The sequence below is a fragment of the Nematolebias whitei genome, chromosome 17 (genome assembly GCF_014905685.2).
Source record: "Nematolebias whitei isolate Nwh7 chromosome 17, NemWhi1, whole genome shotgun sequence".
In the NCBI taxonomy this organism is placed as follows: Eukaryota; Metazoa; Chordata; class Actinopteri; order Cyprinodontiformes; family Rivulidae; genus Nematolebias; species Nematolebias whitei.
The window spans coordinates 24158673-24172157 of record NC_056514.1 but is presented as its reverse complement, the minus strand read 5'-3'; the positions used below and the strand labels follow the sequence as shown (position 1 = coordinate 24172157).

Here is a 13485-nt window from a genome sequence, read left to right as displayed (position 1 = left end):
CCAACCTGACTGTATAATGTGCAATGCTGTGTAAAACTTTTTAAACCTGTTATAAATCTTAAAACTCCATGATAAACAGCATCCAGTGAATAAAGACATTTAAGAGAAGCATGCATGTATAAAATGTCACCATAGTCCAGTACAGACATAAAAGTAGCATCATCTAGTCGCTTTCTAGCCTCAAAAGATAGCCAGGATATGATCCTGAAGTAAAATCCCAGTTTTAATCTAAGCTTCTTCACCAGCTGTTGAATGTGAGCGGTAGCAGAAGAAGTGATTTATAGATAAAGATGTACCAGTGTGAGAGTCTGTGTGTAGATAATCATGACCAACTGATCAATGAGCACAGAGTGCCGTGATGGTACGGTAGTTACAACCAGTTATTAATCTTAGAAAGTCACGGTAGACAGCATCCAACATCAGACAATATCTGCCATGAAAAGGAAGGTATTACAATTTATTTCTGCCAAGAATAATGTAGAATGTTTTAAAGTGTCCCTGTTTACAGTGGCCATTCACTTTTCGAAAGATTGTGACCCTTAAAAGAGCTGCATATTTACCGGTAACTGTGGCAGAGTTTACACTGCAACCAAATGAATAAACTTTGCATTAGCATGAGTTTGAAAATATATCGGATGAAGTCACTACATGAAAAATAAAAACACAACAAATTGTACTAACAATTACATGTCTTAATTTTAGGAAACAGAATCGCTTTGCTTTGATGTATTTAGGTCTGTTTTTCACTTTTGTAAAGTTCCCACCTTTATCCTTGGGGGTGAGGAATACGGTTTGTTGTAACTGTGTCTTGCCACAATTAGTTCTAAATTATTTTTTGTTTGTGCAGGCTGGAGGGATATTGATGGCAATGCTCCTCGTCAGAAAGGCCAGAAGGAGGCACTTGACCAGCTACTCGCACAGATAAAAGAAGCTCACCGTCACTGTACCTGCCATGGTACGGATTTATTGTTTTTCAAATTGATGGCCCTTTTTGTGCAAAAGACCAAACAATGCACGAGAGTTTAAATTATGTGTACGACTAAACCAAGGTGAAATTTAAACCTGCTGGTGGGTGTGCTTTTCTGTTGACCACATGTTCAGCTAAATTGCACCCAACAAACAGAACTGTATTTTTCTCAGATTTAGTTGTGCTTTAGGTTTATTGTTGGAGAAAACAAATCATGGCGTATCAAAACTCTGCAATTTACAGGTGCAACAAGTTTCACTATTTGCTGTGTTTCATTTCACCTTGACAGACACTTTGCAATCTGAGGCATGACAAGTACTTCAGGGGCCATACATACTAAGATGACATGCCACCTCCCTCCTTGTCTCAGCAACCTCTCACTCCCTTATGAGTCTTTCCATGACTCAGGCCTTCTTACTGAATACCTCGCTCTCTGTGACAAAATGCAGATTAACATCCCTCACACTCGAGCTGTTTATATCCTCGAACACTGCCGGCTGTAAGCTGGTCCCATAAGTGTCAAAACCTGTCCACACTGACTCCTTCATAGAACGCCGAACTGCATTTAGCATTGAGCCTCTCGTTTTCTCTCACACCCACATGCCCAAACACACTCACCCACTTACTATTGTCCACTGTGGCCGGACCATATTTGCAACAGGGAGAGCTGCAATATAATAGTCAGTATTGAGTGGCTCTTGGTTTGTCAGACGGCAACTGATTGAGCTTGAGGGTTCAGGCACGGTAGCCAAGGTGGCGTGTCCTGGGGTCATGTTTGTTATTCCTGTAGCAGACAAGTCCTGGGCTGGAGTCTGAGAAGAGCATAAATTAACACTGACTACTGCTGCCTCCCTCTTCAACCCCCCCGCAGCGAGCTAGTCGTCTTGTTTACTGTCCTCACATATACAGTACACTTACAAAAGTACAGATGTACATGGATAGACATTTTTAAGCACATACTCCCTTTTTCAACTCTGACTTTCCCACATGTTCATGTATGCACCCCCACCCCCTATCACAACCTGGCTCATGGCCCACACCACCTTCTCCCTCTTGTCCAAACACTATTAATTAAACTGTGAAAGAGGCCTTGACTAACACAGGCTCCCCAGCAGCCAGCCCTACTTGTCTGTCTTACTCAGTGTCATGCTGGGGAATAAGGCCAGCAGTGGAGAGACGTTTGGGGTGGTGAGAGGGGGCCGAAAGGTGCTGCTGTTTTTTTTTTTCTTACTGCGCCAACTTGACTCGTCCACCTGAAGGAAAAAAATGTTTTTTTAGTCCTGAATGAAGGGATTTATTGACTTTAAGTAGCCTGGGGCTAGAGAGAGATCACCTGGGATGAGAGAGAGTCTGAGGGGATTTGGGACTCGGTGTTCCTAATGACTTGGGAGGTGCGTTATCTCACCAGCAAGAACCCACACACACACACACACACACACACATATATATATATATATATATATATATATATATATATATAAACACCTCTCTGGCCTCCAATCCCCTTGTGGCCCACTAAAAATAAACATGTCCCCGTAGACCTAACTGACCTACCTGTCAGTGAGTGGCAAAGGGTTAAGACACATACAGACGTGCACACATGAGTTACTGAAGTTTCTTGGCTCCACGCATAAGGCTGTAGCTCAAGGCATACCATGCTTCAGCAGCTTTAGTGTGTGCTGGTAAACACACGCTCACATACATGTACACAGGGTTAGTGATCCCCGGAGACTTGAGAGCTAGTGGTTCCCTCTGGGCCAATAGTCTGCTGTTGGCAGCCAGCATGATTGTCAAATTGAGCAGGCCCACTGGAAAGCATAAAATGTCAGAAATGTTCTGCAGTGTTGTTGTACCTGTCAGGTTTGTTGTCATTTTGGTAACAGGCTGTCACTGGAGATGTTTCTAAAACTGGTCATATTCTGAACAAGTGTCTATTGATTTAGCGAGAAAATTGGCTAGTGAATGGCATAAGCATCCTAAAAACTCTTAACTGTAGGCATGAAGAGCATTAATTAAGTACCTAAAATGTATATATTGTAATAAAATGAACTGAGTTTTTTTTTTTCTTGTCACACAGAGCAGTGCAAAGCTCCAACACAAGGCAGGAAGCACTCGGTATCCAAAAGTCTCCGACATCTCTTCCAACCTACCAGCAAATTTGTCAAAAGCTTGAAAAGGTGAGCAAGCCTTTCACCAGTAAAGTGCATTGGGTGCTTTTAAATTAGAAACCTACCTTACTTTTCATTTCAACGATCCTCTTGGATCCACTTTGAAGTCACCATGGGTAGTGGTTAAAACATTCTACTATGAAATGAGACACCCAGTCAAGAAGCTGGCATACCCAATTGGGGGTATCACTTTACAATAAAGCTCTGCTTATAGATGGCTAATAAATAGTTTATAGAAACGTTATTAATTCCTCTAGAATCACTTTATAAATCGTTTCCTCCAGGTACTCCGGCTTCCTCCCACAGACCAAAAACATGCATGTTAGGTTGACTGGTAACTAAATTGTCCCTAGGTGTGAGAGAGTGAATGGTTATTTGTCTCATTTGTCTCTGTGTGGCCCTGTGATGGACTTGCGACCTGTCCAGGGTGTCCTCCGCTTTCCGCACAATGATAGCTGGACTGGGTACTGGGTGGATGGATGGATGGATGGATGGATGGATGGATGGATGGATGGATGGATGGATGGATGGAATGTAGCTTGTCACACTGTTGTCCTTGAAAAATCTCTGATTGGCCAGGTTGCCCTAGCACTACATAATAAAATGAACTGGGACATCCTGTGCGAACACCCAAAATATGGGGTTTGGGCTAATTGGTGTGGGGTAAGAGGTTAAATGGGATTCACCTAAGATTTATGTTTAGGGTAAATATGTGTAATAAGTTGCAAGTTAGTTATATATATTTTTTTTATTCCAAAACCTAAAGTTTCTTTCCAGTTTTCAAAATTTTAACCATATGCATTTGGTGGGGCCGAGACGGGGGTAGAGGCAGGGCATCCGACTAGGGGCCTGAAAGTCCCAGGTTCGATCCTCTGTCATTGCACATCTCGTGGTGTCTCTGAGCAGAACACCCTATCCCCTATTGCTCCCCGGGCACTCTCAATAGCTGCCCACTGCTCCACCTGAGTGTATCCTAGTTGCAATGGGTTAAAAGCAGAGATCCAATTTCGCCATTGTATGGGAACATACAATGATGACAACACATAACACATTATTATTATTATTATTATTACTTTGCTAACTTGCCAGATTAGCAACTGTCTGTGATGAATATTTTTTATGTGTTTTTCTCCAGAGGTCTCTATTTGACATCCATATTCTACAGAGATGATAGCATGCTGGTGACTCCAGAAGATCAGATTCCAATTGTAGAGGTTGAAGATTCCTACTCCAGCACACTGATGCAGGACTTTCTCTGGTTCAGTAAGGTAGTCAGACAAACTATGCTAGAGAAACATTTGTAAAATTTGTTTGATAAACTTTCAATTAAAATTTACATATCATACTTTCAGAGGGCTTGCAATAAACACCATCATTCCTTTGATTCATGAACATATAAACTTGGATGTATTTTTGGGGGTTTTTTTATAAATATTTTTGCAATAGGTTTCTTACCTGTGGGACGAGATCTCTTGGCTTCAGCAGTGTCTCAGTCCATCCCAGTCATCTTGCTCCTGTACTCTGCAAACTCGCATCAAGATGCTACAGGCTGTCTCTCAGCTACAGGTTGTAAAATGGTTTTGTTTTGAAATTTCCATAATCATCACCTCATGACCTCAGGCTTAAAATAAGTCTATCAGGAGTCATTCTTCTATGCTTTTTTTTTTTGGTGGCCTTTTAAATCAGGGAATGCTGGGAACCCAGGACATTGGACAGGTGTATTTTGAACCTATCAAAGACAAGCATGGCAATGCCCTGCTGGTGCTCCTGAGGGACATGAGTACCTGTCCCAACCTAGATGGGGTACGCTGGATGCAGCTTTGTAAACTCCAACTTCAACGCAAGTCTATTTCATCCCCTGAGGAGCCCACTGCCTTGGACATGCTCCTCATTACCCTTCATGTGAGTTCTCCTGAAAATCTTAGAAACTAATTAAAGAGACAATTCAGTGTTTAGTTTCTATATGGGACACAGAGTTCCTCCGCAGCAGTAAGGAATGGTTGGAGGGTTGTCTGCAGTGGTTTTTGTTTAAATAGGCGCATTCTTTGCTTGTTTTTCTTGCCGGGCAGAAATTTAACACAAGAGGTTGTGGTCAAATACAACAAAAAAGCCCCTAAACATGTATTCACTGAAATTGCTGTCATGCTTTGAAAGCTCATTCACAGAAAATTGAACATGACACAAGAAACTTGAGGCGCTGTGGCTGAAACAATGGAACTGTGAATTGAAAATGTGCTTCCAATTACAAGTGCTGCTTGCATTCTTTATTTAGACATTAATCATCGTGACTTTACTCCTCTGTTTGTTACTTATTTTGTGAGGACACCTACTGAACAGATTATTGATAAGAATCAATTAAAATGCCATAAGTCAGGTCAGACTTCGAAGCCCTGTGAGCGCAACATGAACTATAATCATCTTAAGATTCCTTTACTTTTAATGCTGTTTCGATGATGACTATTAAGATTAACATCATTATCATTTTTGGTTTGTATTTGATGTTACATAACTGGTGTTTGTAGATGTTTTTATTCACAAAAGCCAATATGTGGAAAAAAGCCACAAGTTGATTTTATCTAAAGCCGAGGAAACTTAAAACCATTGTGGCAATAATGTTTTGTTTCCAGTCTGAACTGGTTTGGTCTTGCGGTTCTAAAACAATGGTGGAGGTTCTTCTGACAAAACCACAGTTCACTAAAATATTTGTTTTGTACTAAGAAGGAACAAATTATATAATGATAAAAATGTGCAGATGGGGTGTTTTCAGTGCTGACTTTTACTTAACGTTGGGTTGACTTTAGACTGAAGGGCTTTGTGGACTAACCTACCTTTAAAACTTGAAGATAGCACAATTATCACTCATCCATCTCTAGTCAACACTTGTGTTTCATTGTCTTATTTGTAACCAGGAGAAGCTGGCATATCACAGGCGGAGCAGGAAGCTTTTGCCTCCAGGCTTATACCTGGGCTATCTAAAGTTATGCACATCAGTGGAGCAGATAAGGGTGCTGGTACCCCAGAAACTCCCCAATGTTCTCTGTCACACCAAAATTCGAGACAACAGTAACGTGTCCAGGTGGGAATTGTGCATTGCATAACATGGCTCTTTGCTTGTTTGAGTACACCTAACATAGCTGGAAAACTATGTAACGATATCTCTATGTCTTAGAGAGGAGTGGCAGTGGCTGCAGGCTCTCACCTCACTGGAGGAGTCATTGGAAATGGACCTTGATGTACAAAGCGCGCCCCATCGCCTCTTACAAGATCTTCGCAGTGCCATCAAGGACCTGATGGCTCACATCAATGTCCCAGGCAATCAAGTGAGAGCATCAAGCTAAAAGCATGCTACCAGCAACCAGGCATGCTCCTCATTAACACTTCTTAAATTATTCCAAATAAAAGAACACCTTTTTTAGGGTATTATCAAATCTTTGTGACATGCTTCAATGAAAATCCACCAGTATTTTAGACCCAAATACCTTTCTGTAGCTGCACAGCTACAAGTAACTAATGGCCACGTATCATGACTATCGATTTAGTTGGACCCGAGGTGCAGACAGAACTCAGGGAGCTTCAAGTATGAATACATAATTTATTTAAATGACAAAGCAAACGCTGACGTGGCAGCAAAAATTACATTTCCTAGGAAAAACGGGTGGAGGACAGAACACAAGGCCATACAGGACAATCCACTGACGGTAACAATAAAGAAACTCAGAATATATAGACACTAATGAGGGGATAAACACAAACACCTGGGGAAGGACAACAGGTGGCAGAGGCAGGAGCTGATCACATGAGGGAGAAACACTGAGGAGGGCAGGACAGATGACACAAGGATCACGAAACACACACAGATCCTCTCACCATGTGTCTTTCAAATGGCTTCTCAAGTTTGTCTTCTCTTTTTCTTTCCTTTGTTTTGATTGACATCATAATAAACAAGAGAAAATCAAAATTTTTCATGCATCTTTTTGTTGTTTTTAAGTCTCTTTTTGGTCTCTTAATAATCAGACCTAAAACCACAGAAAAGCCACAGACATCTGATGACATGAATTAAAACCAAAACACTGTTCACATGAAGGTAAATCCCCAACAATACAGAATATAAAGGCCTAGCATTCCATCGAGAAATGCATATCGTCAACTACACCAATGTTTTAAACAAAAAAATGATGCAAGATCTGTTAGCACTCAGAGTATGGGATGACTCTCAGCTACATACCAACTCTTGTACCTGTCATGAATATAAAGTGAAGTTCCTCGTGAGGGCTCTAAAATTTTCTTATTTGACTAATGTCCTTCAGATGCTAAAACCTAAACCTTTTTTATTATAAAAAATCTTATTGCTTGTTTTAAACTTGTTTTTATCAATTTATTTAAAGAAGTCTGGACAGGGACAGCAAACACCGATTAACTCAACAACAGCTCGGTGAAATGTTTGAGTGAAAATAAGAATTTTAGAAAGGCTGAACCAGAAAAAAGGCAGTAAAACTCCATAAAATGCTTCCATGTGCACAGCCGTTCACTTAGTGCTTTTCTCAAAAGACAAATTCCCACTGTTTGTTTATCTATGGATCTAGGCACAGGATTTCCGAATCTACACCCAGGAAGTGTTAGAGTTTGGGGATAAAGTGTCCTTCCTGCTCCTCCTGCCACCTTCAGATGAAGTGTGCACGGCTCCTGGTCAGAATAATCCATACTCACCCCGCTCCGGCTTCCTCACCCTGCCTCTGCAGATCTTTGAACTGGGTCAGTGTATCAAATTTTACACACTTTCAGAACTACACTCTTTAAAGACTTTTTGCTGTTTCTGTAGAGGTTTTACTGTGAGAACACTTTTTAAAAAACTTTACTGGATTCCCTTTTTCCAGTCCACTTTAATGCATATTACCCCAGTTTCATCGGCCAGTACTGTAGAGTTTCGGCTTTGCTGGAGCTGGAGTCCCTCATGTCACAGCAGGCACTACGAGAGGCCTTCTCTGAAGCCGAGCTTCTTACTGCTAAGAAGAAACACCAGCAGGTCCAGGAGCACATGCAGGTATGACTACTGAGTGAACCCAGTCAGTATGTAAGGAGAAATGAAGTGCATTTGCTGTCTATCAAATTATCTTAGTATTGTTTTATTTTCAAATGAAATCCACTTTTTATGTCTTTTGAACAGCAAATGGAGGAGGTGTGGCGGGATACAAGGTGGATTATGGATGCCTTGCAGTATGCTCGCTACAAACAGCCATCAGGAGGCATCTCCATTAGCTGGATAATTGATTTCTCTAAGGAGGTGATTCCAGACAAGCCTCACTCCACCTCCTCTCAGACAGACTTCATGCCTTCTCCGCTGCCTTCACCCGAGCCCTGCCGCAAACACTCAGGTCAGAAACCCTTTTGCTAACACATGTCTGGTATCACTCTGTGTGCTGAAATGCAGTATTTTGTTTTAACTGCTTCTTTTATCACATCTATTAGACTTTCCTGGCTTATCAGATGAAGAGGGTTCCTCTGAAGTCTTCCTCACCACCGATAGTGACTATGACTCCAGTCGTGCTCAAAGTCCCCGTGAGCTGGACTTGTTACCTCAGTCTCCTCTATCCTCCTCTGCACCTTTGGAACCCCGTGAGTTTCTGCGTAGTGATGGGAGTGGCTCAGGAGGAGGTGCATGCCCGAGTGGAGGGGGACGTGGAGTGGGAACTCTAAGAGACTCCACACCGGACGTCCTTCAGGCCTCTGAGCCACCGCCGGGCAGGGAAAGCGAGAGAGGCGGGGGAGTTCGGTGTGGAGGGGAGCGACGTAGGGGCCCCCCAGAGCTGTTTGACAGTGACTTCATCCTGCCCAGCAGGCAAATCGAGCTGCTGCACATTACAGAGAAGAGACAGGCCTTCTGCGTAAGAACCAGCAGTCTGGAATTCCCCTCTTCCACATCCGTCCACCATCAGCCTTACTCCTATCACGCTACGTACTTCTCTCCCTCAACTTCACCGCAGAAACGATGGCACAGGCCATCATCTGTGGAACGCTGTTGTCCTGGAGAGCGCTGCTTACCACAACGTCCACCCGCACGTACGTTATCAGAGGACAGTGGCACAGAGAGACTCAACACACCATCCACTGCTGTGTTCAGGAGGAGTTGTCACGCTACACTCAAAGTGTATCCACAGTATCACACCGGCCTGCCAAAGGAGACCAGTGTTAAGGTACTCCTACACAACTACAGCCATAGATGGTTTTTTTTTTTAAATACCGCTTCAGTTCATTGAGGTTTGCAATCATTCATTTAAGAACAGCTCTCCCAAAGTCCAAGTTCAACATGTCAGTCAGGTTGAGGTCTTGCTTTTCACTAGGCTGTAAATCACCTTGATAATATTTCTTTAGATATTGATACAGCTTTACGGATGTGTTTGGATAAATTGTCTTATTTCATGACCCAATTGCAGATACTGTACTTTTACCTGTCAGACAGATGACTTAGCATTTGACTAGGGTATTTTGGTCTGCAGAGGAGCTGGTGATTGACTCAATGTTTTCAAGGAGCCCTGGTACTGTCAATTCAATTCAGTTTATTTATATAGTGCCAAGTCACTACAGAAGTTATCTCAGGGCACTGAACAAAAACATTCAAATACATTATAAATGCCAGTTAGTAAAGTTATCTATCTAAAGAAGCCAGCAGATTGCGTTGTCTTCATTCGTCACAGTCTCCCATCCTGAGCTAGCACAAAGGCCACAGTGGAAAGGAAAAACTCCCTAATAACAGGAAGAAACCTTCAGGAGAACCAGGCTCAGGACAAGCAGCCATCTGCTTTGACCGGCTGGGTTTGAGAGGACAGGAAGAAGAAACGGACATAGAATGGCAGGTCCAGAATGGAGGCGAGCAGGAGAGCAGGTCCTCACTAGGAGGAAAGACAAAAAAAACAACCTGTTAAGATAGAAGCAATTACAAATACAAACTATTCATTTGATGAAATTAGATCAATTTATTCACCAGTAGCCTAAGCCCATAACTAACGGATAGGACAGGAAACTCAAGCTGACCCTAATTATAGGATTTATCAAAAAGGAAAGACTTGAGGTAGTTTTAAAAGTTGACAATGTGTCAGTGGCTGCAGAACAAACCCAAGTCATCCCCCCTTCACCACCTTGGCCGACAGTTGAGATGTTTGCAACGATACGCTGTTTGTTTTTTGTCAAACATGGCACTGTACATTATTACTCAAGGTTAGATTTCAATCATTTTAGAACCAGGACAACATCATTTAGTTTTATATCCAGATACATAAATTCCTCAATCTGAAAGAGTGTGTACTTTATTTTTCTCATGACTGAAATAGTGCATCCTGAACTGTTTGTTCTTTATACGCCTGTCGAAAGGCGGACGTATTATGGTATAGTCTCTGTCCGTAAACTTTCTCTTGTCCCGCCCATACCTTAAGATCTGCTCAAAATAATTTAACAGCGCTTCATACACATATGCATTATCACTTGAGACAGAGTGTCGCATTCACTTTTCATCACCCCAGCTCTGAGGTCAAGGTCACAAATCAAGGTCAAAGTTAAAACAAGGTATTTGGTTGTCCAGACCATAACTTCTAATCGACAGGTTAGGTCAACAATGTAATGAAATGCTTTGGACGAGAAGAACTCGACTCGCCAAAAAAAAAAAGAAATATCAAATCATGCAGCAAAACTACTAAAAACATACTAAAAATATACTACTAACATACTAAGAAAAGCGTATAAAAAATACTACTAAAATACTAAAAAACAAGGTGCCAAAGGTGAAAAATGAATACATCTACAGTGTGGGTTGGTTAGCAGTGAGGTTCTTTCAACGTCATGGTTCTGTTCTATTAGCAGCTAAACAGGTCATGTTAGCAGGTCCAGTCAGCAGCTTGATGGTAATAAGGACCGCAGCAGCTTCCCTCACAGACCGCAGTCCAGAACCGTGTTCGGCAGACAGAGAACATCTCAGGTTTCCCTGCAGAACCAAACGGGTCAGTACCACGTTTGTAGGCAGGTGGAGGATCTTGTTAGCGGCGTTAGCAGGTCTTGTTAGCAGGTCCGATCAGCAGCTTGATGGTAATAACGACCGCAGCAGCTGCCCTCACAGACCGCAGTCCAGAACCGGGTTTGGCAGACAGAGAACTTCCAAGGTTTCCCCGCAGAACTGAACGGATCCGTAGAGTTTGGTCCGTGCAGGCAGATGGAGGATCATGGAGACAGCCGCCATGACGGGCCAGAGCCTAGGCCCGAGGCTGGAGAGGGGCCGGGAACTGAACCACGATGGCAAGGCAACGACACACAAAACTCCACAAGTGTGTCGCGGTCATACCCGTACCATGGGTGTGCATTGCAGGCGCAAAAAAAGTTTAAAATAAAAACAAGAAGAATAAAAAAATGGTTGAATCAAAGCGGAGCTCCCGTCAGTGCTACCATTCTGCGGTGCACGTGACGTCACACAAGATAGTTTAATGAAAGGTAATAAAAATTTGTACCACAACAACATGGCGTATTGCTTAATCTTTCCATCACCTCAGCTCTGAGGTCGAAGTTTATACAAGGTGCTTGTCCTGGTCATTGCTATAAATTACTGTACTGCTGTATAAAAGTTTGTTGATGGGCGTATAATTTGCCGTATACCGTACTCTTGTTGTGTTTATGCCAAAGCTGAACTAACTACCTCCACCTCCTACTGTTTTTCAGCTTTGTGCAACTCCAGGCACAACAGCAAGAGAGATGATTCAGCTGGTGGTCCAGGAGATGAACGTTGTGTCTCGGCGCCTGCTGGGCAGCACTGGAGGTGGTGATGAACAGGAACAGTGTGTTTACTATAGTCCTGAACAGTTGAAGCACTTTGGTCTTGTGCTGGTTGTGGACAACAGAGAAAAATGGCTTCAGGATGACTTCTGTCCTCTGGAGCTTCAGAACCCCTGGCTGAGGGGCAAACTGTGTGTTCGCATTAAGGAGTATTCACCATTAGCACTCAAACACAGCCGGGCCACCACAGTGTGATGTGTTCTGGGTGTCGGAGGGGCAGAAAAAACTTTTCTAAGTCTGGACTGCATTTGACAAAAAAAGTTTATTGATGAACTCGGTTTTCTTTGTCACTGAGGTGATTTCTTCTTCATCGACAGCTCTAACCTGTTGTCCTTTTTCTGCTGAGTTATCTTTTTTCATCAGAAATGCCATTCTGAGAATCTATTTCTATGAAATGTGTTCTCCCAAACGTCTTTTTTTATGCACATCAGCTCCTCATATGGACACCAAATGAACACAATGTGGAACAAAGAGAAAAGTGGGGGGTTTTCGTGCTGTCAGAAATCATCGGGCAAAAGATTGTGATGCTGAGCAAGAGTAATAAAGCCAGTCTCTGACTTCTGTCATGATTGCTCATGATTTGCTTTTTAGGAATGACATGAGCCACCACCATTATCCTGTCCAGCCACACACAGAGAAAGGGCTTTTTCTAGGGCTGTCACATTTTCTCATTCCCCAAAAAAGCTTTCCCAAAAAGCAGTCATCAAGCCCAATGTTCTAAGGATGTGGTATCTGCACTGGACCCAGATGGCTGGAGGGAGGAGTGTAGTAAATAGATGGATGGTGGTCCCATTTGAAGACTCAACTGACCTGACGATTTGGCCCATAAGTACGTTGTTCTTGCCCACCACGGCATCTGGTATCTAGCAGCCAAGTGCGATATAGGGATCACTGGCACTTACATGCTCTTGTCATTGTGTAGCTGATAAATGTGATCAAATCATTTTGTGGAGAAGCAAAATGAAACCAGCTAATCTGGGGGCCCTGAAACAAAGAAACAAAGCAATACTTTCTATGTTTGTTTTTGTTTTTTTTTATTGATGGGGGGGGGGGGACATGTAAACTTTCCATATATGTGCTGGGATCTGCAGTTCTGTGGTCATTCTGTGCTAAAAGCTGACCAGTTTAGTGTTTTTGTTGTGCTTCGTTCAGTGGTATTACCCGTATGCATCTGAAAGTTGAGCTCTTCAGGCTAGCACAGGGTTTTAATGAGATCGAGGTAAGAAAAGGATACGATTGTTAAGAGGCCTCGTTATTCTATACAAAAACCTGCACACACTGAAATGTTTTTATAAGAGATGCAAAAAAGCAACACCAAGTTACAAAGTCCAAATTATTTAAATACATACAGTATTTTGCTTCTTTTTTAATGTCACATCTTTGTGTCATAACCTGCAGATAAAACCAAAAGCATCGGCGTATACGTAAAAAAAAAGGAATTAATCACGTCCACAGCTGAAAATTTAATTAATTACACATTTGTTATCTATAAAAAAAATATAGATCAGTTATTTTTAGGGATGCATGATATATATATAT

General features: G+C 42.3%; 1 protein-coding gene across 1 annotated transcript in view; it reads left to right on the top strand.

Annotated features, from left to right (window-relative positions):
* The window catches only part of LOC119423469 (ankyrin repeat and fibronectin type-III domain-containing protein 1), a 51829-nt gene extending 39688 nt beyond the window's left edge, over positions 1 to 12141 (top strand). Inside the window, exons 8-19 of the mRNA XM_037690867.1 lie at positions 848 to 955; positions 3045 to 3144; positions 4271 to 4403; positions 4582 to 4701; positions 4822 to 5037; positions 6045 to 6211; positions 6305 to 6455; positions 7719 to 7887; positions 8010 to 8176; positions 8300 to 8507; positions 8602 to 9326; positions 11833 to 12141. Of these exons, the coding sequence (XP_037546795.1) occupies positions 848 to 955; positions 3045 to 3144; positions 4271 to 4403; positions 4582 to 4701; positions 4822 to 5037; positions 6045 to 6211; positions 6305 to 6455; positions 7719 to 7887; positions 8010 to 8176; positions 8300 to 8507; positions 8602 to 9326; positions 11833 to 12141 (2573 nt within the window). The remainder of the gene's footprint in view (positions 1 to 847; positions 956 to 3044; positions 3145 to 4270; positions 4404 to 4581; positions 4702 to 4821; positions 5038 to 6044; positions 6212 to 6304; positions 6456 to 7718; positions 7888 to 8009; positions 8177 to 8299; positions 8508 to 8601; positions 9327 to 11832) is intronic.
* Positions 12142 to 13485: the final 1344 nt, after the last annotated feature.